Genomic DNA, 24,324 nt, shown 5'->3' with positions numbered 1-24,324 from the left:
ATTTCCAAATATTTGGAGGATTTTCTAGATAACTTATTGTTACTAATTTCTAATATAATACTTTGATTTTAATCCTTTTAAATGTATTGAGACTTGTTTTATTGCCAGTATATAATTTATTCTTGGGATTATTCCTTAAAAAGAATGTATATTCTGTTTGGGTGTAGTGGTCTTTAAGTGTCAATTTGGTGGGCATATTGACATGTGAGAGAGTGACGTTGGATTTTCATACCTCATAAAAAGTTAACTCAAAATGGATCAAAACCTAAATGGATAAGAGAAAAGCTTAGTTGTAAAAACTTCATTCATGACCTTGGATTATGTAGTGGTTTCTTAGATAGGACAATAAAAACACAAATAATAACAAAATTGATAAACTGGATTTCATGAAAATTAAAGATGTTTCTATTTCAAAGGACAACATCAAGAGAGTGGAAAATCAACCCACAGGTTAGGAGAAAATATTTGCAAATCAGATATCTGATTAGGGATTTGTGTCTCGAATCCATAAAGAGCTCTTAGAACTCAGTGATAAAAAGACGACCTAATTTAAAAATGAGCCAAGGATTTGAATAGATGTTTCTCTAAAGAATATATACAAACAGCCAATGAGTACATGAAAAGATGCCTAATATCATTACCCAACAGAAAAATGCATATCAAACCTATGAGATATTACTTTACACCCAAATAGGCTGGCTATAATAAAAGCAGAGAAACAGGGGCGCCTGGGTAGCTCAGTCCTTAAGCGTCTGCCTTCGGCTCAGGGCGTGATCCTGGCGTTCTGGGATCGAGCCCCACATCAGGCTCCTATGCTGGGAGCCTGCTTCTTCCTCTCCCACTCCCCCCGCTTGTGTTCCCTCTCTTGCTGGCTGTCTCTCTCTGTCAAATAAATAAATACAATCTTAAAAAAAAAAAAAAACCAGAAAAACAGGGGGAAAAAAAAAACCAACACCAAAAACAAAAACCCAAAACACAGACTATAACAAATGCGGTCTGGACGTAGAGAAACTGGAACCCTCAATTTCTAGTGAAACTGTAAAATGGTTGCTTTGAAAAGTCTGACAATTCCTAAATGATTAACCATAGTCACCATATGATTTAGTAATTTGACTTTTCAATGTATACCCAGAAGAAATGAAAATGTCTACCCAAAATCTTGCTTCTGTAGCATGTTCATAGCAGTATAATTCGTAGTAGCCCCAAATTGGAAACAAAATAAATGTTCATCAACCAGTGGAGTTAAATCAAATGTGGTTTATCTAGTCAATGGAATGTTATTTGGCAAAAAAAAAGGAATTAAGTAGTGATAATGGCTACCACACGGATGAACCTTGAAAACCTTATGCTAAGTGAAAGAAACCCTCATAAAAGACCATAAACTGCATGATTCCATCTATATGAAATATCCAGAATAGGAAAATCTATAGAGACAGGAAGTAGATTAGTGGTAGTGTAGGCCTGGGGATGGTGCTATTGGGGACATGGGAGGTGAATACTAAAGGGTATGGGATGATGAAAATGTTCTAAAATTGATTGTAGTAACGGTTGCACAACTCTGTGACTACTAAAATCCACTGAATTGTATGTACACTTTAAATGCATCATATATGAATTATTACAGACTGTTAAAAAACAAAGGAACCAATAGTTCAGGACAAGAGCCCTTGATATTACTTAATATCATGGTGACTTTAGAAAAAGAACTTTTCAGCTGGAGTTAATTGATTTGAACAACTCAAGTTCACTAGGCAAATAAGCATAGGATAGCTTACAATGCTGGCAGTTAATTTTTTTTTTTTTAGCAGTTTTCAACTGACTATGATGTTAAGAGGAGAAAAAAGTCTCAGGTGAATGAAAGCTACATGATATACAAAGAAAAAAGTCAGGTCAAGTTGGTAGGTAGTGTTATTCATATATTCCATATTCTTATTGATTTGTCAATTTTTGCTTGAGATATTTTAGGATTCTATTATTAGGTGCTACACATTTAAGATTACTATGCTTTCTTGACATATCTGACCTCTTATCATCATGCAATCACGTTGTTCATCTCCACAGTACTTGCCTTGAAGTCCACATTATCAGATATTAATATAGCCATATCAGCATTATTATACCTAGGGTGTGCATTTTATGTTTTCCCCCACGTTTTTACTTTCAATTTGCCTTTGTCTTTATATTTAAAGCATTTTTCTTACAAACAGCACAGTTGAGTTTTGCTTTTTTATCTTGACAATTTTTTTCCCTTAAATGTAAATGTTAATTTACATTTAGTGTAATTATTGATATGCTGGGTTTAATCTGCCATCTTGGCACTTGTTTTCTAATTTCCCCATCTGTTCTTTGTCCAGTTTCTCTTTTCCTTCCTTCTTTTGGATTAATTTGGTACTTTTTTTGTATTCTATTTTGCCTTATAGCCCAGCTGCCAACTGTTTGGGTAGGTCAGCAGTTAGCCTTGCTCTTGAACTCAACCCCTGGCTTGTCTTGGAAGATCTCTCTTCATCCTGCTTTGCATTTGGTGAAGGCTCATTGCTTGTCAGAGGGATCTTACTCAGAGATTGTCCTGCTCCTAGCCTTCAGCGAACTGCTGCTTTGCACTCAGCAAAAATTTCTCAGCCCTTCTGTCGTGTCCCAGCCTTTGATGTGTGTTGGTTGTGCACTGGGTGCAAGCTGTGTGAAAGAGAACTGGCAGGTGGGTATGGAGTTGTTTTTTGATTAGAGCTCCTCAGAACTCTAACTTCTCACATCAATAGTTGTTAAGAGTTAATAAAGTTTCAGCTGGTTTCTCCATACTTCCCTTTTTGGCAGGTTTATTGTTTCTCCTGTCAGAGATAAAAGCAGTTAGGCATCTCTTCTTTGGGAAGGGATCATTTGTATGTGGAATTTAGTTCATTTGGGTTCTTTTCATCTCAGCTTTAATGGGTTTTTAAAGAAAATTTATGATTTTATGGCTTATACAGCTTGTTGTTCTAGGCTGTGGTTATTTTTAGAGTGTATATTTTAATAATTATATGGCAATAGAAACATTTTTAAGCATCTACAATTAATGTTTATTTTTTAGTGGCTTAATGAGTGATAATCATCTAGTGTGGAATACCCAAGGAATCTGTAAAAGATCAATGAATAAATGAATGATGGCATTTACTTTAAGTATTGAGTCACTGGTATTGGCCCCACATTAATATATATAATCTCCCTTATGACCAGTAATACACACTTAATGATGGTGGGCTACAGCTAGGCTACAGTTTATTGATAAACCACCAAAAGAAAGTACAGCGATTATGCAATTTTGCCTCATGAGCATTTATGCAGCCTTACGAGTTAAAAAGAGATTAAAATGTATTCATAATTAATATGGCTTATCTGGATCACTTTAGAGCTGTATACAAGGTTTGGTCATACTCATTAAGACAATTTTGGTTATATTTGTTAAAAATAAAGCTTATTTTCTACACTTCCCTATACTGTTGTAAAAAAGACTTTATGCCCTTCTTTGTTTAGTTTTCATGTTTTGATTGTATTTCTTTTACCTTACATTATCTTTTAAGATTCTATAGAGAAATTTTGCCTGGTAAGTGCAGGCTTACCTAATGCTATGGCCTCTGAAATCTAGGAGTGACTGGTACACAGAGGAGAATCAGGCATTAAATGTTCAACAGATTTTTTTAAATGTAAATTCTCAAACATTCATAAAGTAGTACAAATAGAATAATAAACTCCCATGCTTCTAATAACTATTGACATAAGTTAATCAATCTTGTTTTATGCTGCCCACTTTATTAAAAAAATGGATTGGCTGCTAGAATATTTTATTTATGTTTGATCGCTAAAATGTTTTAAAGTTAATCCCAGATGTTATGTCTTGTTTCACCTGTAGGTTGCTCTGCCTGATACAGAAAATTTTAAGACATAATTACTATGCCATAATATCTAATAAAGTTAATAATTCCAGAATTTTTCAAACATTGCTTTTTCATGTCATGTTTCCCTGGCTACCTGGAAATGCCTGGGAAAATTAACTTACTTTGTTTCTAATGCTATCTGATTAATATTATGTTGATTTCTACACATTTGAGTATTTACTACTTTTTTTTATTGCTCTCAAGAATGTACTAGATATGTTCATAGGCCAAATTCATTCCAAGTCCAGGTAAATTTTATAAAGAATGTATACTTGATCCCCTTATGGTGATTTATAATGCAGGTTATAAGAAGCAAAGGTCTGAGAAGTTTGGCAATAAAGAGTTAACTTGGCTTAACCAAGAGTTTCCTATTATTTAGCCCCAGAATCTGTTTTTTATGTAACCTCTGTTAGCTAAAATACATTTTGGAGAATACATTTTAGGCAGGAGAATCGTACCTATGAATAGAAAAACAGAAGCTGTTAACTTCATTTTTATTTGAATTAGGTAATTATCTTTATGGCACAATCATAATCATGTAATATTTCCCCCCCCCCAATGATCTGCTTAATATTGACAATGCAGTAGAACAGGTCATCCTCTTCAGGATCTTACACTCTGAAAATTTTTCAACACACTGTAAAAGCAAATTAAGTATGAGCATTTTGTTTTTTCATGAGATAGAGATTTGCCACCCCCCCCAAAATGTATACATCATAACCCGTCTGTAAAGAAAGAAAAATGCATTGGTATTATATTAAAGGGGAAGCTAGAAATAAGATGGGTAGAAACTTAAGGAAATACAAACCAAAAGATAATAGTGATCAATTATATTTTATTTGTGAAGAGTTGGTTAAAATTATCTTTAAAGAGGCACTGGGGTGACTCTGCTAGTTGGTTAAGTGTGGACTCTGCTTAAGGTTCTCTCCCTTTCCCTCTACCCCTTCCCCCACCATCCTGCAAGCGTGTGCACTGTCTCTCAAAAAAAAAAAAACTTTTAATAAGTTTAAACTTAGGCAGTAGTGTGGAAATTCTCACAAGTGGTTTACATTTTTATGTACTTTTTAAAATATTTATTAGAGAGAGGGAGAGAAAGCATGAGCATGGGGGGGGGGCAGTGGGAGGGGGAGAATCCACAAGCAGACTGCCCTCTGAGTGCAGAGCCTGAAGCCAGGCTCAATCCCAGGACCCTGAGAGGATGACCTGAGCTGAAACCAAGAGTCGGCGGCTTAACTGACTAAGCAACCCAGGTGCCCCTACATTTTTATGTACTTTAAAATTTGTTCACTTTTTAAAAACATGTAAGTGTTTAACGGGGCCAAGTGGAGGCTAATTGCCTATCAAAGGAAAACATTCCCCATTCTGCCACTCTTCTCTGCCCACTGACACTGGAGTAAGAAGGGAATCTAGAGGCACTCATGGTTTAGAGGATCTGCATTTCACCCCAATATGATCTAATCAACCCGTCCCGTCTCCCCACCTTGCCAAACCTCCAGAGTGGATTAGTGATTGCTCTTGTCTTCAAATTGTGTAAATGTGTAGACGACTGTTTTTTATGTGATGCCACAAAGGTAATTTTTCCATTACAGTCAAACTGCAACTTCAAGCGGAAGAGAGAGGGGTTGTATCCATCAAAGGAGTATGTGCAAATCGCTATCTTGCCATGAAGGAAGATGGAAGATTACTGGCTTCTGTAAGTAATACTCTTTTTGTAGTTTTTTTGTTGTTGTTGTTGGCTTTTATTGCTGTTAATTTACTAATATTGGTATTTATTCTTTATTAAGGATTTTGCAAGTATTTAATCTTCATATTCACCCTATAAAATAGTATTACTCTATTTCATGGATACAAAAACTGAAGTTCTGAGGGAGTAAGTAACCATGGAAACACAGCTCATATGAGGTCGAGCCTGGATGGCACTTGAGGCAGACTTGACTTTAGAGCACGAGCTCTAATTCATTGCATTTTACTGCCTTCTCTGCAAAGCTATTATGCTATAGCTGTAAAAAAAAAAAAATTCTCATACTGTGCAGTTTGAAGATCAGTGGGATGGACATATAAAATTTTGAGTATCAGTTTTTAAGTTTCTTTCAGATTTCACATACAAAATGCTTGCAGTATAGAATATGAGTTGAGAATGTGGGCTCTTAACCCAGATACTGATACCGGCACTGGCACATATTAGCTGTGTGTTCTTGAGCAAATTATTCGGAGTTAGTTCCCTTACCACCTGTAAAATAGAAATAATAAAAAGCCTATCTTACAGAGTTTTTGTGAGGACTAAATTAGATAATTTATATCAAATGCCCAATCAGGGTCATGCATAATAGGTCCTCAAAAGTTTTACTTCCTCTTCTCTTTTATATATAAGCTCATTTAGGACAAGGACTTCACTTTTTTCCTTTTTATCACAGCTAGTCAGGAGTCCTAGCTCCTGGCTAGTACTTTGCACTAATGCAGCCTCCCCGTCAACTCCACCACTGTTATTAGACCTGGATCACATGTCTGTTGGGCAGACACGGTATGTGGGAAATACTGCAGAGAAATAAAGTAGTATAAAAGATAGCCCCCACTTCTGTCTCACTGGGGGAGTAGATGGGGACATATAACTAAAACAGTGTGTGTGTTTACATATACACACAAACCATAGCCATGATACCAATGCCAGTAGCCAGTTGCTATTGCCTATAACTTTCCCCACGTAAGAGATTTAATATTACTGAGAAGTTGTGGTGTTTTAAGCCATACACTTAGTTTTGAAATTTTTTCTGAGTGACAACCTTTGGATTTCTGAAGGTACCAAAACAGATTTACAGAGAAAAAGAGTATTTCAATCAACTGATTGATCATCTGACAAAGATATATTTATGTTGATATGTTACCAACTTATGTGACTTTTGTGGGATGAATAGTAGCTCGGGGTGTAATGGCGTGCGCTCCCTCTTTGGTAGTTGAATAAACTGTAGAATCGTCCAAGAATAGCCAATATTACTGAGTGCACAGTGTGCCAGCTGCTACGCTAGTCACCTGGGTCATAAAACTGAATACAAAATTGTGCCCTTAATGAATCACAATCCTGGGGAGGCAGAAATGCAAGTTATTTATAATAATTGTAAGGGTTTTGATATGTTCCTTCTATATTTTGTATAAATGCATAGTAATATTGGATAGGAAGTAAGAAGTTTTATGACATAGGAAGTAATATGGGAAAGAACTGATTAAACCCATCTTGGAAGATGACCTATCAATAGGATTTTAGATGATGTGGAAGAAGGAATTCATCAGGCAGTCAGGGAGCAGAGGAGTGGAGTTTTAGAACACAGTACATGCAAAGGCATGGGTGCAGAAGGCTTAGGAGGTATTTCCTGTAGCATTACAGAGAATTCACTACTGCAGGAGTGTAAAGCGCAAGGGAAATGCAGAGTGGAAGGAAGAAGTAAGGCTGAAGAGGTAGATAGACTGGCTGCTGAAGTGCCTTAGACACCATGGGTTACAAGCACTGGAAAGCCCATGAAGAATTTTAAGGAAAGACATGATCTGTTTTGAATTTGAGAAAGATCACTCTGGCAATGGTGTAGAGGACGGACTTGAGGGGGCCGACACTGCTGGAGACAAACCAGTTAGAAGGCCACTGTAACAGTCCAAGCAGGTGATGATGAAAACCTGGCAATGACAGGAAAGAGAGGACTGAGTAAAGTACCAGCACTTGAGATTGATTAGATTTAGGAGTGGAGTAGAGGGAAAAGTCCGAGGCTCTGGTTTGGATGAGAAGGTAGATGAGCAAGCGGAAAGAGGAAAAGAGCAAGTTCTGCAAAAAGGTAATACAGGTTCAAATTTAGACTTACCTAGTTTGAATTGCCTAAGAGAAACTCAGGTAGAGATGTTCACTACATAGTTGCAATTGTGGTTCCTGAACTTGGAAAAGAGGTCTGTGTCCATATTTAGATTTGGGTGTCATCAGCGTATAGGTAATAGTCAAATTAGGGGAATGGATGCAGTTTCTAGGCAAAAAATATAGTCCCCAAAGATTGACTACTTGGGACTTTTATGTCTACAGACCTTGTTTTTTTTCCCTACCAGTCTGTTGTCAACTTAAAGGGTGATGTAATATGTTGGGAATCTACCAAAGTAGCATTTTAAATATTTCCAGGACAGTGAATCAGTAGGTTTGGATGACCTTGAGTTTGTAGAGAGGAGAGGTTTATTCCTACTCTTCACACATCAGGATGTGACAAAAGACATGTAGTGTGATTCATGATTGCTTCTGCAAAGGTTTGGTGTTGGTTTGGCTACTGTCATGAAAAAAAACATGAAAAAAAAACAGTGAAGGTGGTGGAGAAAATAAGGAGAGGCATACCTTTGCTTTTGTTATGACTAACTGTGGACAGCACTAGTCAAGTGGTTTTAAAGCTCTCACTTATCTCTTTCTTAATCTGGTTCAATGAACGATTTGAAACTGTTATCCTGTAGTTTTCTACTTACTGAGATTAGAAGATCCAGTAACCTGGTAATCACGGTGGCCCTATAAGATACTCATGGGAGGGGTTATTTATCTCCAGAATGTAGGCTGGAATTTATGTTCATCTGTAATGATGAAAACCTTCATAGTTGTCAAAAGTGATGAAAACAGAAGCTACTCTACTTTAAAGCACATCTCTGAAATTACTGGGGTCCGTAAAAGAGATGAATTTAGAACAATAGACATGAAGACTAAACTATCTTCTCGGTCTTACAGAATTCTCCACAAGTTAGACTTAAGAGAATTCTGACCTTTTCTCTTGGTAAATAGTCATTAAGCTTTCCAGACTGTTGATTCTGTGCCATCAGAAGCAGAAAGTGCTCTGAAATAGTGTTTTATAGTTTCTTAGCTCAGCAGGACCTTTCACAAGATTTAGGTATTTTATTTAGTCTTAAATATGTTTCTATCTCTTTGGATATATGTTAATTCTTTCTGATACAACAGATTTCCTTCAAATTGATGCAGTAAGAGTTAATTTAGCAATGCTTAGAAATTTATCACAAACTATGTAGGAACAAAGTCACAGCTATTACACATAAATGGAAAATTCAGGATTTATCAGTTTCCTTTGAGCAATGGCATCCAAGATTCAGTTGTTGTTGCTCCCATCATAGGCTCTATTCTTGCCAAGTTCACAACTAATCTCCAGTCACCATTCATTGTATGCGGCTTGCTTCCTTGACTTTTCAGCAGCAATCCTATCTCTTTCAAATTAGTCTGGGTGGGCTGTGTCAACTTTCAGATGAGAAGTGCCCCTTCCCTCAAATCAAGGAGGTGATGTTGGTGGGTCAGTAAGTGACCTATTTCTTTCTGAGTCAGATCCATAGGCCGTGAGCTGTCAACAACAGGAACTTTTAGGCAAGAAATTTAAAAGTCTTGACCCTTGGCTATTAATACTATCTGTGCCAACATTTAATGGGTTGAGATGAATCACTGATGGTAAAAGACACCACAGCCAGGGATGTCAGCAGAGACCTCACTCAGGTGACAATGAGAAGAGACAGTTGGCATATGAAAAGCTAAGCAAAACAAAAAACCAAATAGCAACTTTTGGTTTAAGTCTAGTGTTGTGACCACTAGCCATCATGGGGATGCAGATGCCCCTTACAACCTGGAGAAACTGGGGTTTATAAACTTGTACTTGCCACAGGCATAATTCTTTCCACCCTTCTACCTGACCCCATTTGACTGTTGTATTATGGCACATCCCTGGGTTCTTCTGCCGTCTCCCCTGTTTATGGTTCCTGCAGTGATTTGCAAAACATTCTCATTTCCTCTTAGAAGAGTACTCTGGACACATAAAATATTTTGGTTTCTAAGTCATGTTATGTTGATTGCTACCAGTTGAGAATATGAAAAAAGACTAGGGTCCCCCCCCCCAATACCTTCGCATAGTAATGGCATGAATGCTTTTAAGCTAAGGAATCCTCACTGTTTGAAAACATTTCTTAAGGGTCTTTCCCCTGCCCTCTTTTGAAGCTAGAAAATACAAAAGTTTAGAGCAACTATATTTAACTGCCAAAGCCTATATTTAGAGGCTGAACTTGAGTAGTTTTTTAATACGCAACAGATTCTTATTCCATTCCATAGCGGATAAATTTTGTTGCCATGAACAACAGGGACGTCCAGAACAAATATTAGCATTTATGATTTCTTATGTGTTAACAAAATTGTAGGTTTTAAAAAACTGCATATAGTGAGGTTAACTGTAGTTTTAAATTTAAGTCACCAAACAACATCCGTGTTGGCATTTGCAAAGAAAACTTGCCTGGTCTTTATGTACTAGAAAATTGCATGTTGACTTCTATATAATGCTGTAATAAATTATGATATCCTAAACAAGATATCTCAATATTAGAAATGTGTATATAACTTGTATGGATCTATAATAGTGAAACATGAAAACAAAATTTATTCTCTGAGGATATACACTTAATTACTGTAAAAGTAAAATACATTTTTTTTAACCTATAGAATATCTTTCTTAGTTGAGGGGCCTTAAAAATGAAATGAGACCTACATAAACAGCAAAGTAGGGAAAATAGATTTTTGAGGGCTCAGTTATCTAGAATGACAATATATACTGATCAGGTTTGTCAGAAAAATACACTAATTGAAGAGGAATGTATATTATTTTTAAGAGTTATACCCTAGATTAAATGCAAAGTTTACTACCTAATGAGAATTATTGCTTTTAGAAACCAGTCTTATAAAATTTTACACATCCTATATGTATATACAATGATTAAGGTCAAATTAGCTTTTAACCTTTCACAATTTGTGTGTTTTATTTTGTTCTGAAATAATCAACATTGTTACTTACATCATGTCTGTTTTTAATTCTCAGAAGTGATGTAAGCAAAGCATTTTTGGATCTAGGTTGAGCAAACTCCCTCATAAGCCAAAACTGGAAAATCAAAGTACTGTAAAAGAATAAACAATCCAAAAAACAGAGCATGGGGAAATGGCCATAAAGTTCACATCTAACATTTAGCAGTGGACCAGATTTGTGCAATCGATGAGTAAGGAGAAGAGATGGTGGTTAGGAGAAATTACCCTGCTTATCTCTTTTCTCATTGTATATCAAGCCTTTGTTAATCTTGATCATCTGGCTGAGGTAGTGTTGGTCTCTACTATAAAGTTATTATTTTCCCCCTTTCTACCCTGTATTCTTTGGAAGTAAGTCACTATATATAGTCCACATTTAAGGGATGGGGGCTAATGCTCCATCTCCTTGAGAGAGAAATATTTACAAATTTGGAATTCTTTTGCCTGAGAAATTTGCCTATTCTCATTTATTTATTCAATCACTTTTTTCAGTATACACTCATGGATATTTATTTTATCCTTTGGGTTATAATCCAATACTGTGTTATTTATTTTGTTCAAATTGTTTTTGCTATGGTCATTGGGAGCTTTTCCAGTTGGCTCCTGTACTCTCTGACGCACCCCCACCAATGCTGGAGGATTTCGAGCACTTGCTAATAGTCTACGAGATGCTCCAGGTTCATCTGGCATATTCCCTACTATAGCCTAGGGATGAGCCATTTCTCTAAGAAGCCTTCATTGCTTTTATGGGAAATGGTATTAGAAACCAAGATCTGGATGTTAGGTTTGCTTTTTCCTGATGAAGTGTGTTTGCTTCTAGGCCCTCTCACCTGACAGAGCAAGAAATATAGGCATATACTACGCTGGGTACATATACATCTATGAGTATTTCTCTCTCTGTATCTATATTAAGCCAAACGTGAGTACTTACTGATGTCTCCAACCCTAATCCACCATATCACATGAATCATTTTAGCCTTCCTCTCTTGTCTGTAACCTCCCACTCCAACAGTGAGAAACCTGGTTCCCACCATCTCCTAGGATCAGTTTTTCAATATGTGTAAGTACCACTTTAGTTTCTTTTTGAAATTTCAAAGTAAATATCTAGACAAAAACCTATTTAAAATGCTAATCATGCTTTTCCAAAGTCTACTTGATTCTTCACTATTCAGATATCCCTACGAGAGGTCAAACTCCCAGAACCATCTTTAAAATCATTAGCCCATTGTTATCACTGTCAACAAATGGTTTAGGACGGTGAGTTAAGCTGCCTTATGTGGACAGCCTTCAGGGAAGCCTTGTGGTGTGCCCTCCCCCTAACACCTGACAGATTTATATTACTCTCATACATGTACATGTACATTCCCTTTTTAGGTTTCTTATCTTTCAGAATTGAGAATAATAGCTCATGGGAATTATTATAACAACACATTTTCTAACATTCCAAATAAATTAGAACTTTTCAACTGCTAATTCTGTGGCTGTTAGCATTAGCAAGAGGGAAAAAAAGGTTAAATGACACGTCTGTTGTATAGGATGTTATCAATACACATTATTTCATTAGAATGTCTAATATTCATCTCAAACTCAACATGTCCAAAACTGACTTCCTCATTTTTCCCCATAAAACCTGTTCCCACTCATAGCCTTCCCTATCTCAGTTGATGGCAAGTCCACATTCTAGAACATAAGCCTTAGTGCCATCCTTGATCCTCTATTTCTCTCGTACTGCACTTCCAATCTGTCAGAAAACCCTGTTGACTCTACTGTCAAAATATATCCAGATACAGCTTTTTACCATCTCTGCTGTCATCCCTGTGGTCCAAATCTCCACTGTCTCAGCCCAGGTTACCCAGTAAGACTCTAAGAGCGTCTCTATTTCTGCCTTTGGCCCAGTGTAGTTTTGGCAGCCAAAGTCATGCTGGAAAAATGTCAGATCATTCCATTTTTCTGCTTAAAATCCTACCATGGCTTTCCATTTTCTCAGAGTAAGAGCTAAATATTTACAACAGCCTACAAATCTCCTATTCCATTACCTTTTGACCTCATTTCCTCTTCCCTTTAAACCCTCTGCTTTGTAGACACTGCCCTTCACACATTCTAGGCCTGGTCCTACTATAGGGCTTCTGCACTGACTATTCCCTCTCTCTTCTCTGATAGCTGGATAGTTAACTCCTTCAGGTATTTGCTCAAATGTCAGTTTCTCAATGGAGCTTACTGTGACTACGCTATTTAATATTACAACCTAATCACTAACCCCACCACTCCCCATCCCTCTAATCCTACTCAACTTTACTTTTTTCTACAGGATTTATCATATTGTAACATATAATTTATTTAGTTATGCTTATTGTGTGTCTCCCCAGCTGGAATTTGAATGGCACAAAGGCAGGGATCCTTGTTCGGTTTAGTTCACTGATGTATCCCAGTGCCTGGAAGATTAGTTATACATTAAATGAATGAATGTATCACTTGAACTATGTGCTTTCTGTATCCCCAAATTACTCTTAAATTTTAAAAAAGGAAAATTTCATTTTATGAAAAGGTGTCAGACTAGATACATGGCCAATGTGTCCACAATCTGAAATAAGTTACTAATAGCATGGAGTTTTAGATAATGGGTATAGGATAATTATGTCACAGGATTGTTGTGATATTTAAAGGATATGCATGAAAATGGTAAAAAGTCATGAATTAAGGAATTTCCCAGCTCATTGGCCTATATAAAATAAGGCCCCAAACGTGGGGTACAAGTTGTTATAAGCCCTTAGAAACTACTTACCCACTTCCTCTGTGATGTCATTCCTCTGAAGACCTCCTTTTCTTAAAAGTTTGAAAAGGTGAGCAGTTAAACATTGAGAGTAGGGAAAAAGCTCTGTAAATGTTTCTAAAGATTAGCAAAAATTATATTGCACTTATTTTTAATAGGAACATTGACATTACAGTCATTGATGACTTGTAAACTTAGAATGGAGAGGACTGGAAATTGTACTTATATCGAGCTGTTAAATGCCTGCTTTACTTAAGAGCTGAATTTTGGCCCTACCACCTATTTTGAAAAATGTAGCTTGTTTTCAAGTGTGTAATAGTTTAGTAAATCTACATATCTGAACGTTCAGCACAGATGCAAGTTTTCCTTCCCTCCCCTTTGTTTTTGTAAAGGTACAAGTAACTTCTATAAAAAAAAAAAAGTGGGTTTATGATGTATTATCCATTTAATCACTGGTACTATTACTTTTCTCTGAAATACTAGGAACTGGCTGAGAAGGCAGATACGTTGGCACGGTATCCCAATAGGCCAGGCATTGCAGGGAGTGCCAACTTAGTAAGGTGGGGCACCCTGGAGGCTGACAGAACACCCAAAAAGCAACGTCCAGAATGATGACTGAATGATGCGGTTTAGGTCTCCTCTGGGGAATTAGCCTGTGAAGCTCAGTGATGACCTTTCATGTTATCTTTCCGATCACCATGATTTTTTTCACTCTTTACTTGTACCTGCTTCTTCTACTCCTGATCTTAAACCTGGAACAGGGAAGACGAAGATTTTTATCAGGGGCCCTGAAAAATGACAAAATAAAGTCACACAGGTTGATTTCAGTTAACACGAAAAGCACAATAAACTTCAGCAAAGGTAAAGTGAAAGTATTTGCTATGGAATATCCAGATTTTTCTAGGTATAAGTGCTTCACTGTTATCACACTTTCATCTTTACATGGATCACATAGCTGGGTCCTTGCGCAATATATGCTTCTCTGCAATGCTACCTGTTATTTATTTGCAACAGAAATACTTATGTTGCTTTATTAGTAATTTCCTACAAACTTATCTAATTTGCCCATTTTTTGCATTTCCACTTTAAAAAGTTAACAGCGATCAAAACATTAAAGCCAAGTACATATCCGGTAAAATTCTTATCCCTAGAAGCAGATTACAAGATCTAATACCACACCCTTACTTTTGAGGACTGAGACGCCTGTTACTCACATTTACATCATTTTCATTTTGGTTATTATGCCAGCTCTTTTCATTGTTCTGTTTATTGACTTATGTTTTTCTCACAGTTTGTGCCACTGTTTAGTTTATCTTAGAACTAAAGAATCTGGGAAAAGATTCAAGTCTTTTGCATGTGTGTTTTCCTAAACTTGAAGTTCCCTAGATTTGAATATGTAGAAGTAAGCTGGAATCTGGTATACTCATTAATACAAAACTACAGGCTTATGTCATATACTTATGTACACATTCTGTATTTGCGTAAATTTATATGGTTTTCCATATAAGTTTATAATTCTTTCTTCCTAATTGTAATATAAAAAATTATTTTTCCTTTCTTGCCTTTAAATCATTTTTTGACACCCCCCACACAACACACACCCCAGAGGTCAGTAACTATTATCAGTCTACCCCGTGAAGTTGATTTTTGAACATATACCTGAAATAATGTAGCAGCCTATTAGACTCCATTACTTGGAATAGTATTTCCAGGTCTAACTATTTGTAAAGCTAGATGTCCCCCACCCCCCATAAAGAGCTGACTGAAATAAAAAGGGAGAGTAGTTTCCTCTCTCACAAGAAAGACACTGCCAGAAATCAGTATGGTCTACGTTACTTATTCTTCATTAGCTATTTTCTGTACAATAAACTATTGTTTTATGCCTTAGAAATGGTAACCACTAGAAAAAAAGTTGCTATAATTTAAGGAATTGGTTCTGTTTCTGTGGGTCAAGTATTAACAAAACCCTTCTTCTTTAGGAAGGTTACCTCTGGGTTACCCTTCCATCAGTTGCATGGAACCCTGATAGAAGTAGAAATGATCCCTGATTGGTAGCCTGCCTCTGGACTGGGAGGAATATGGATGCACCAGAAATACCTAGCTGGAAGCCACAGCTCTGGGTTTCCCAAGTGTACTATTGCTCTTTGGTACTGGGTGTATCCCCCTCTGTGAAAGCTGTGTTCACGGGATGTTTCAAGTCCGAGGCAGTGTGGTTGCCACTACATCTGTGTGCTCTTGCTGCCTAACCCCTGATCTGTCCCTTGGGGGGCTGGAGGATGGTCCTTGGATTCTTCCTCTGAAGAGATGTGCCTGAAAGTTCTGCTGACTTGCTGTGTTCCTTCCTGCATCCCTCCGCAGAGGTAAATTCTGTCAGACTTTTGGTTTGTTGAATCGTGCACACTAGTTGGACTGTCTGCTGAAGCCAAGAGCACTGCTGCTGGTTGAGCAGAATGGGCAGTGTAGTGTCGTAAGTATTTCATATGAAAATATAATAGTAACTACTACTTCTTCCTTTATTTTTCAGAAATGTGTTACCGATGAGTGTTTCTTTTTTGAGCGACTGGAATCTAATAACTACAATACTTACCGGTCAAGGAAATACTCCAGTTGGTATGTGGCACTGAAACGAACTGGGCAGTATAAACTTGGACCCAAAACAGGACCTGGGCAGAAAGCTATACTTTTTCTTCCAATGTCTGCTAAGAGCTGATCTTAAGGGCAGCATCTGATCTCATTTCACATGAAAGAAGACATACATTTTCGAAATTCGTTAATCAAAGAAAAAAAATGTGTACAGCTACCTGCTCAGTTTGGAGAATGGTCAGATAGCCTTTTATCTAATAGTTAATATTTAACCATTGCCTTACTAAAGAAAAGCAACAAAAATTCCTGGAAAATGTATAGACTTCCACCTTTTATACTGCATTTGCCTTTATCCAGTGAAGCTTACTTAGAGCTACAGTCTTTTTCATACATTTGCTTCATCTGAAAAGAGGCTTTTAAAATTTGCACATTTTCATCAAAGAAGTTTTCTTCATGAAAATTATACACATTAGAAAATTAAAGTCAGATATTTAGTTAACTCCAAATATCCACTACATTTTATAATATGGCACACATTATTCTGCATATACAATTTACTTACCATTTTTTAAAACATGCAAATATGGATTTAATCTGTTCCTGTCATAGTTCTGTAATTGTCTGGCAGTTCCTTGTGATAGAGTTTATAGAACAAGCCTGTGTAAACTGCTGGAAGTTCTTCCATGGTGAAATCAATCTTGTCAAACCCTTCTCTGTACCCATAGAGCAGCAGCCTAGCAACCCTGCTGGTGATGGGAGTTGTATTTTCAGTCTTAACCAGGTCATTGAGATCCATCCACTCACACCTTAAGCATTCATGCTGGCAAAAATTTATGGCGAATGAATGTGGCTTTAAGCGACAGATGATATACATATCTGATTTCCCAAAAGCTCCGGGATTGGTGTGTTGTTGCCGAATGCTCAGGAGGGACCTGAATTCTGATTTTATACCAGTTTCTTCCAAAACTTCTCGAACTGCTGTGTCTCCTACATAAAAGAAAGATGTACAAATCAGTAAGGATCACATTTTTAGAAATTTAATCATCAAAGATTTTCAGATAAAGTAGCATTATCTAACGGTTGAAAAGCAAAAAACTTCATCCTAGGCAAGTATTCAACATAAACTCTTTGCCTTCTGGACATCCTGAAATACCAAAGTATTTTTTTACCACTGTGCATCTTAGAAGCTTTTGAAATATTGACTATTTCTTTGGCTGCTATTTGTAGGCTTACCCACCTGTATATTTTGGGGGTCGCATTTTTAACCTCTTCCGACTCTACTTCCTAAAAATTGAAAACATAGGTTCCTGCAGTTAATATTCCTATATATTTCTTCATTATTATCCTGTTTGTGATCATCCATCAAAACTGCCTAAACTTACACATATCAGTATTGAGAAAAAGTGATTCACTCTTCCTTACCAAAGTCCGTAGCGCTGCAGAATGTATTGAGCTGTGACTTGGCAGGGGCTGTCAAGCCTCTGACGTCCTAGAGCAGTTTCATTTATAACCATTTTGTTGTGCTCTCCTAGTTATCCTGTCAATGGAATCCCAATATGGTAATTTTTGGCATTTCCTTGGTTTCTTGAGATTCCAAGAACTATTTTATCAAAAGTGTTAGCAAAAAACCACAATTTACAGAATTTTATAATACAAGGGTTTCACATTTTATAAGGTTGATTTTTTTCAATATTATGCAAATTTCTGGGGCACGATTTTGATTGCCATTAACATTTTTGCAGTTGCTTTTTCTAAATCTCCAGAAGAACCCCCCTGAATGGGCTTTCTCAAATTTTGTGACACTCTGTCGCTACCTCCCAAGGTGTTCATGAGAAACGCCTTATAAAGCTGCCTCCTTTGCTCAGTTTGCTGGAAGCTTCCCAATTCCACAATTGCCACAGGCATAGATTTTTGTTCAAGGACCTCTATGCAATGCTTCTATTTCCTTGTTTGTCAAACAGAAAATTATATTTGCCTTCTCAGTAGTCCTACTGGTGAAGAATAGGCAAGGAAGAGGAAGTCAAGGGAAAAAAAATCTCAATTTCCACGTATTTTGACTATAGACTATCTTAATTTCCTACATATACTTGTGTGTTTTTTCCCCCCCTCTAAGAAACAGCTCTAGAAATATGCACAGGAAAAGCAAAGTGTTCTAAAATATAAGACATCTGTTTGCCATTTTGAATTATATGTTGACTTTCCCTTCGCTTGAGATTTGCCATAGATTAAACATGGTTAGAACTTACTGTTTTAAACTAAAAACATAAAAGAATTTATGTGAATAAAAGGAAAATCTTCCTTAATAAGAAAAATTTCAGCTTGGAATACAATATATGTTTGTTATTAAATTTGTTACAGATTGTGGCACTAGTCTTAAATTTTACACATCATTTGCTGATTTCACTTAACTATTGTTTAAATGTTTATTTTTATTCTTTCAACGCTTTGAAAAATAACCATGGGGGTTCTGTTAAACTCTTAGTACCACTAATCCAGAGTTTGGCATTTCATTCCGAGTCTAGCCTTTTTATGTATCATGGAGACAAAAGACAGACTAGAGAGTCAATCTACCCCACTCAGCAGTCACCTTAGCTGTTAATTGGAAATCAGCACTGCCTGGGTAGTTTGATTAGTTTAACTTGGATCAGCATATCATTGACTAGACTAAAAACTGAATGGGTAAATAAGTGCTTTTACATCCAGGGTATGAGTGACTCCTTTCACCTCAAGATGGAAATCATTACAAAGCTTTTTCACCACGAATTAAAAAAAAAATTTTTTATTCAGATGAACTGCTTTATTCTGTTGTACCTTTATTTTAATGTACTGTAAGCTGAACTGAAAGAACATTTACTGTTTTGCATGGTTAAAGAAGATAGGAAAAACCAAGAGGGTTTTGTTTTTATTTTTGCTGATTGAGAGATATGTTTAAATATGTCACAGTGTTTTGTTTAGTTACAGGGCAGTAAAAAGGAGTTTATTTTGTTATTTCTATTTTGTAATATTTAACAATAGGATTAGGTTGAAATAAAATAGGAAAGATTGTGCAGAATGTGGGTTTTCCTGGCATTTCCCTCTGATTCTGGTGTACTGATGAGCTCTGAGCAGACCCCATTGCTTTATGGTCCTTTGACCATGCAGGGGATTCTCTTCCTGTCAATGGTAATGACATTTTTTTAGGAAGCCAATTTCTCTGTTTTTAACCTTGTAGATACTTTCATACTATTAGGGTATTATAGCAAAGCCTGAAAATTGCATTCTATTTTGTATATGCCCCCCCCTTAATTTTTTAAAGCACTATGGACAATAGTGCTTCATTTACCTAGTATTATCAAAGAATGAAGGATTCCAAACAAATGTGTTTCTCAGTTAATTAGTGTTTACTACTTAAGAGCTCATATGAATGGGTACACATTTGTGATGGCTGTATTCCTAAAATATATTACATACTTTCCTAAATACAGAGTTTTAAGAAAATAACTTAGATAATTATTGGGTAATTTGGCTTCATTCTTAAGAATAATCTATTGTGTTATAAGACAGAAATGCTCTAAAATAGACATAGTCTTTCGGAACTCTATTGTCAGTTATCATTTCTTTTTTTTTTTTAAATGATTTTTTATTATATTATGTTAGTCACCATACAGTACATCCCCGGATTCCGATGTAAAGCTCGATGCTTCATTAGTTGCATATAACACCCAGTGCACCATGCAATATGTGCCCTCCTTACCACCCATCACCAGTCTATCCAGTTGTCATTTCTAGCTGCTTTCAGGATTTTATCAGTTCTAAGGCAAAGCTTTCATTAGTAATACTCCTAAGCAATATGATGAATGCCAGTTGCTGCTTTTCTTGTAACTCCTCATGGCTGAATAAGTGGGTGGTTGTGCCAACCACAAATACTTAATTCAGAATGCACTACTTTTTTTTTTTTTTTTTTAATCTGGACTTGAAGAATTCTGGAGTACACTTAAACCTAAAACTATGCATACTTGGCTTGGAAATGTGCTTCTTCACTTGCATTAAAATATAAGTATACTGAAAACTCACAAGATCTGTAAAAACTCAAAAGGAAAAAGTCAATTCATTTGAGAAGGCAAGATGGAGAAGAGGAAGTGAAACACACCTTCTGTAGCCTGATTTCTGCCCAATATGGACGGGGTAAAGATGTAAGACATAAATTTAACACACTCTCATTTATCACACAAGGATAGTGTGAGATTAACGAGGTGTTCCAAAATAAATGGCCCTCGCTTTCAGCACCTGTACCACCACAAAATCTTTTATTTCAACAGAAGACCCAAGCAATGGACTCTAAGCAGAAGATCCACAAGTACCTAAAAACCAAAACTTGCTATGGCTATATTTCAGTGTAGTAAATTTACTTATGGTTTATTAGGAGTTGGCTATGTACTGTGTTTAGGGCATTTTAATCTGTGTAACATTTTTAAAAAATCATGTTTCAAGTATATATACATTTTTAAATAAAATATTTAAAGATAACTTAGGAAGTTGCCTTTATATATAAATGTTGGCTAAATAGGGGACATGCCTATGGAGGAAAAAATCATGGAGAAATAATACTGATATCAAATGAGGCATCTATTGATTTATTATGATGCAGACTGCATTTGACCCAGTCAAGGGTCAGGAGTAGGTAGGAAAACTCTGTTTTTATTCTTCCTTCTATTTACTGTAAATTCAGTAACATGGAGAGTTCTTAGCTTATTTCACATTTCCCTGTTTGAAATATTGAGCTCAGGATGTTGCTCTAGGGAACTCTCACTTGAGACTTTCTTGTATGAGACATTTTACTATGTTTTGGCTTCCTGACTATTTAAAATAAATAGCAGATAAAATTTTTAAAGAGGAGAATTAAGTCACTACTGCTCTATAACTTACTTTATAAATACCTATTTTGAGGTTCATTTAAAAGTTACTATTCATTCTTGTGTGGTGAAATGGTCAAGAATTTGTGTTTTCTTATAGTTTAATTCCAGGAACAGTATTAGTCATGTCCAAAATAACGCTTAATGCTAAACTTTACTAATGTATATGCAAAGCTTTCTATTTTCAAACAAATTAATCTAGAAGCAACCCTAAACAGAATAGGTGGTATGCTCCTAATGGTATTTCTTATACTAGTGGGATAAGTTGTAATATTACAAGTTTTGCTGCTAATTTTCTATTAGCCCTGAAGTAACCTCTCTGAAATTTCTCTTAGTTAGAAAATTTAAAATCTTATTTTCAGCTATACAGCAAAAAAGTAAACACAAAATTTCCTGAACATTTTCAAGCCAATTAAAAATATGTAAGGGGTACACACCGATATCTTCTCCAGGCTCTGACAGGCCTCCTGGAAACTTCCACATATTTTTCAACTGCAATATAAAGCCAGAAAATAAAGTTAACATAGCTTCATTCACTAACACATACAGAGAGACTCCATAAAATCCACCCGTAATTGGTCAAGGGGTTGAGAATTTATCTTTTGGTAATGGCATGCAAATTTTCTTCACCTTCCTTTCTCTACCCTTTCTTCTTCTCGGGGCAGGGTGGGGGGGACTGGTTACTTATAACATCTTTTCCTACCTTTTTCTTCAGGAAATAGAAGTGGTTTGGTTTGGTTAATGTGTTAAATTCTGTATGAATGAAACAGTGGAGGGAAACATCTACTGAATTTGTGTAATTTTAAAAATTTTGCTGCTAGTTAACTATTAACAAATAGAGGAATCTTACAGATGCTGCTATAAATAAGTAGAAAGTACAGTATAAATTTAATAAAGTATGCTATTTTTAATTTTCATTTATTTTCTGTATTGTGTGTCTAATCAGATTTCTCTTGTTCTGTGTGTTAATGATTTTATGTACAAATGTAATTGCTTTTCATGAGTAGTATGAATAAATTTGATTAAGTTTGCATTGCTTTGTGTGTGTGTATCATTCCATTTTTTGGTGGGGGGGCAGGTGGGAATCTTAGAATGAGGGCACATATGGGAAAAAATGATTATAAATATTATGAAATGGCATGGAACAATATTCTGATGGCTGACATAATTATTTTTTCCTGTTACAATTCTGTTATAAATATCTGTTAACATGATAAAAACTGGAGAATGAAAAATTATGATGCATAAAGGTGCTACAGCTTGAAGCCAGTACACTTCATACTTCATTCATAAAACAAGTTTACAGACCTTTTACTGGTGTGCTTTCTGACCCACTCATTTCCTGGATGAGTGCTTCCTAAAGAATGTGTCATTTCCCAACTGTGCTAAGTTGGAGACCAATGGCATGGTTCCCAGTTTCCACAGACTGTTGATTATGTGGGTATAGAATTCAGGCTTTCCACCCTTCTCTGTCTGGCTCAGACTTGAGACTAATTTATAAAGCATATTTTATTAATGTAGAAACATATCTCTAAGTATAACTCTACATTAATACACTGTCTTTGGGATTCTGTTTTGAAATGATTCAAGAAGCTGCTTCTACAGAAACTATCTAGTCTTTTTCCTGAGACAATGTTAGATTTCACCACCGTGAATTCTATTTCTAACAAAAGAAAATGCTTCCCCGAAACAACTTTTAAAATCTTTACCTAGACTTGACTCTAAATAGAGATTGTTGATTAAATCATGAACTTATTAGAAGGGGAAGATGCTATATATAAGGATTGAAAACAGCTTACATAAATTTGATTTTGGTTATTTCATAAAACATAGGTATGGAAAGGTTAACTGTATATTTTTGTGGTACTTTGTAGTATTTTCTGGCACCACTTAGGTTTAAAGAGCTTATTTGAAAAAAGCATTTTCCTTCCTTGCAGAAAGCTTGAGCCTGCAGTTATTTCAAAGTGGTAGGTAGAAAGGCTTAGTTAAGTGGTTTGAAAAACCTGGTTAATGTTGCAGATATGATCAGTGGAGGGTTGAGTATATCTTCTCACATTTTTCAGTATTAAAACATAGTCCCACTTAGGTCTTTTGTTGTTGTTGTTGTTAAAGATTTATTTATTTATTTGAGAGAGAGAGAGTGAGTGTGTGCGGGGCCGGGGCAAGGGGCAGCAGCAGCAGGAGAGAGGCAGGGACAGGGAAAGAAGCAGACTCCACTGAGCATGGAGCCCGACTTGGGGCTTAATCTCACAACCCTGAGATTACAACCTGAGCTGAAATCAAGAGTTGGACACTTAACCGACTGAGCCACCCAGATAACCCTTCCCATTTAGGTCTTTAATCCATTTTGAGTTTTTGAATATGGTGTTAAAAAGTGATCCAATTTTATTCTTTTACATGTAGCTCTCCAGTTTTCCCAGTACCATTTATTGAAGAGACTGTCTTTCCCCATTGTACATTCTTGTCTCCTTTGTCATAAATTAATTGATCATATAATTTTGGGTTAATTAAAAAAACATTCCCATTAACTGGGCTTAGCAATATAAATAATAATAACAGCAACTTCCAGGGAAGATGGTGGAGTAGGAGGACCCTAAGCTCAACTCATCCTATCACACACCTAGGTAACACATGGAGAAGTACCCAGCGGTTCGACACTACCGCCCCTCTTGTAGATCCCTGGGAAACACAAGGAAAGTATCCAGTAGTTTGCTGCTACCACCACTGGCAAATGCCTAGTCTGACTCAACTCAAGCCCAAGGCAGCACTAGACCGCACAACAACAACACAGGGACCCAACCCTGTCCACAATGGGAGGGGAGAGCCATGACTGGACTAATGCAAAAGCAGCTCACTTACCACAGCAGGGCACATGCAATACACATAAGAGACACCCCTGAAGAGCCAAGTTCTGGTGAATAGGGCACTCCAGGACCTCTTCTTCATAAGGCCACTACTTTCAAGAGCAGGAGACATAACTGACTTTCCAAACACACAGACACAGGGAGTCAGACAAAATGAGGAGACAGAGGAATACCTTCCAGATGAAAGAACTGGCCAAAATCACAGCAAGAAACTAAACAAAACAGAGATAAGAAACATGCGTGATAGAGAATTTAAAGTAATGGTCCTAAAGGTACTCAATGGACTTGAGAAAAGAGTGGAGGATCTCAATGAGACACTCAAGAGATAGACAATGTATGAAAGAACCAATCAAAGATGAAAAACACAATAACTGCAATTAAAAATACACTAGGTGGAATAAATAGTGTACTAGAGGAAGAAGAATGCATAAGCAATCTGGAGGACAGAGAAAGCAATCAA

At 36.4% G+C, this 24,324-nt stretch overlaps 2 protein-coding genes across 10 annotated transcripts in view; one reads left to right on the top strand and one right to left on the bottom strand.

Moving 5' to 3' along the window:
* FGF2 (fibroblast growth factor 2) overlaps positions 1-18,472 on the top strand; it is a 63,136-nt gene extending 44,664 nt beyond the window's left edge. The window contains 3 exon segments of the mRNA XM_034661741.1: positions 2,289-2,695; positions 5,498-5,601; positions 16,050-18,472. Of these exon segments, the coding sequence (XP_034517632.1) occupies positions 2,289-2,695; positions 5,498-5,601; positions 16,050-16,235 (697 nt within the window). The 3' untranslated portion in view covers positions 16,236-18,472.
* The window catches only part of NUDT6 (nudix hydrolase 6), a 44,841-nt gene continuing 29,419 nt past the window's right edge, over positions 8,903-24,324 (bottom strand). For 3 of the 9 annotated variants that reach the window (XM_034661652.1, XM_034661656.1, XM_034661657.1), the window contains exons 4-5: positions 21,438-21,492; positions 8,903-17,095 (exon numbers count right to left, since the gene is read on the bottom strand). In XM_034661652.1, the coding sequence (XP_034517543.1) occupies positions 16,698-17,095; positions 21,438-21,492 (453 nt within the window). In that variant the 3' untranslated portion in view covers positions 8,903-16,697. The remainder of the gene's footprint in view (positions 17,096-21,437; positions 21,493-24,324) is intronic. The other 6 variants (XR_004625851.1, XR_004625849.1, XR_004625850.1 and 3 more) reach the window with 6 other exon arrangements.

This window comes from Ailuropoda melanoleuca, chromosome 5 (assembly GCF_002007445.2).
Source record: "Ailuropoda melanoleuca isolate Jingjing chromosome 5, ASM200744v2, whole genome shotgun sequence".
Classification (NCBI taxonomy): Eukaryota; Metazoa; Chordata; class Mammalia; order Carnivora; family Ursidae; genus Ailuropoda; species Ailuropoda melanoleuca.
The sequence above is the reverse complement of the archived record's forward strand: the minus strand, read 5'-3'. Positions and strand labels throughout refer to the sequence as shown.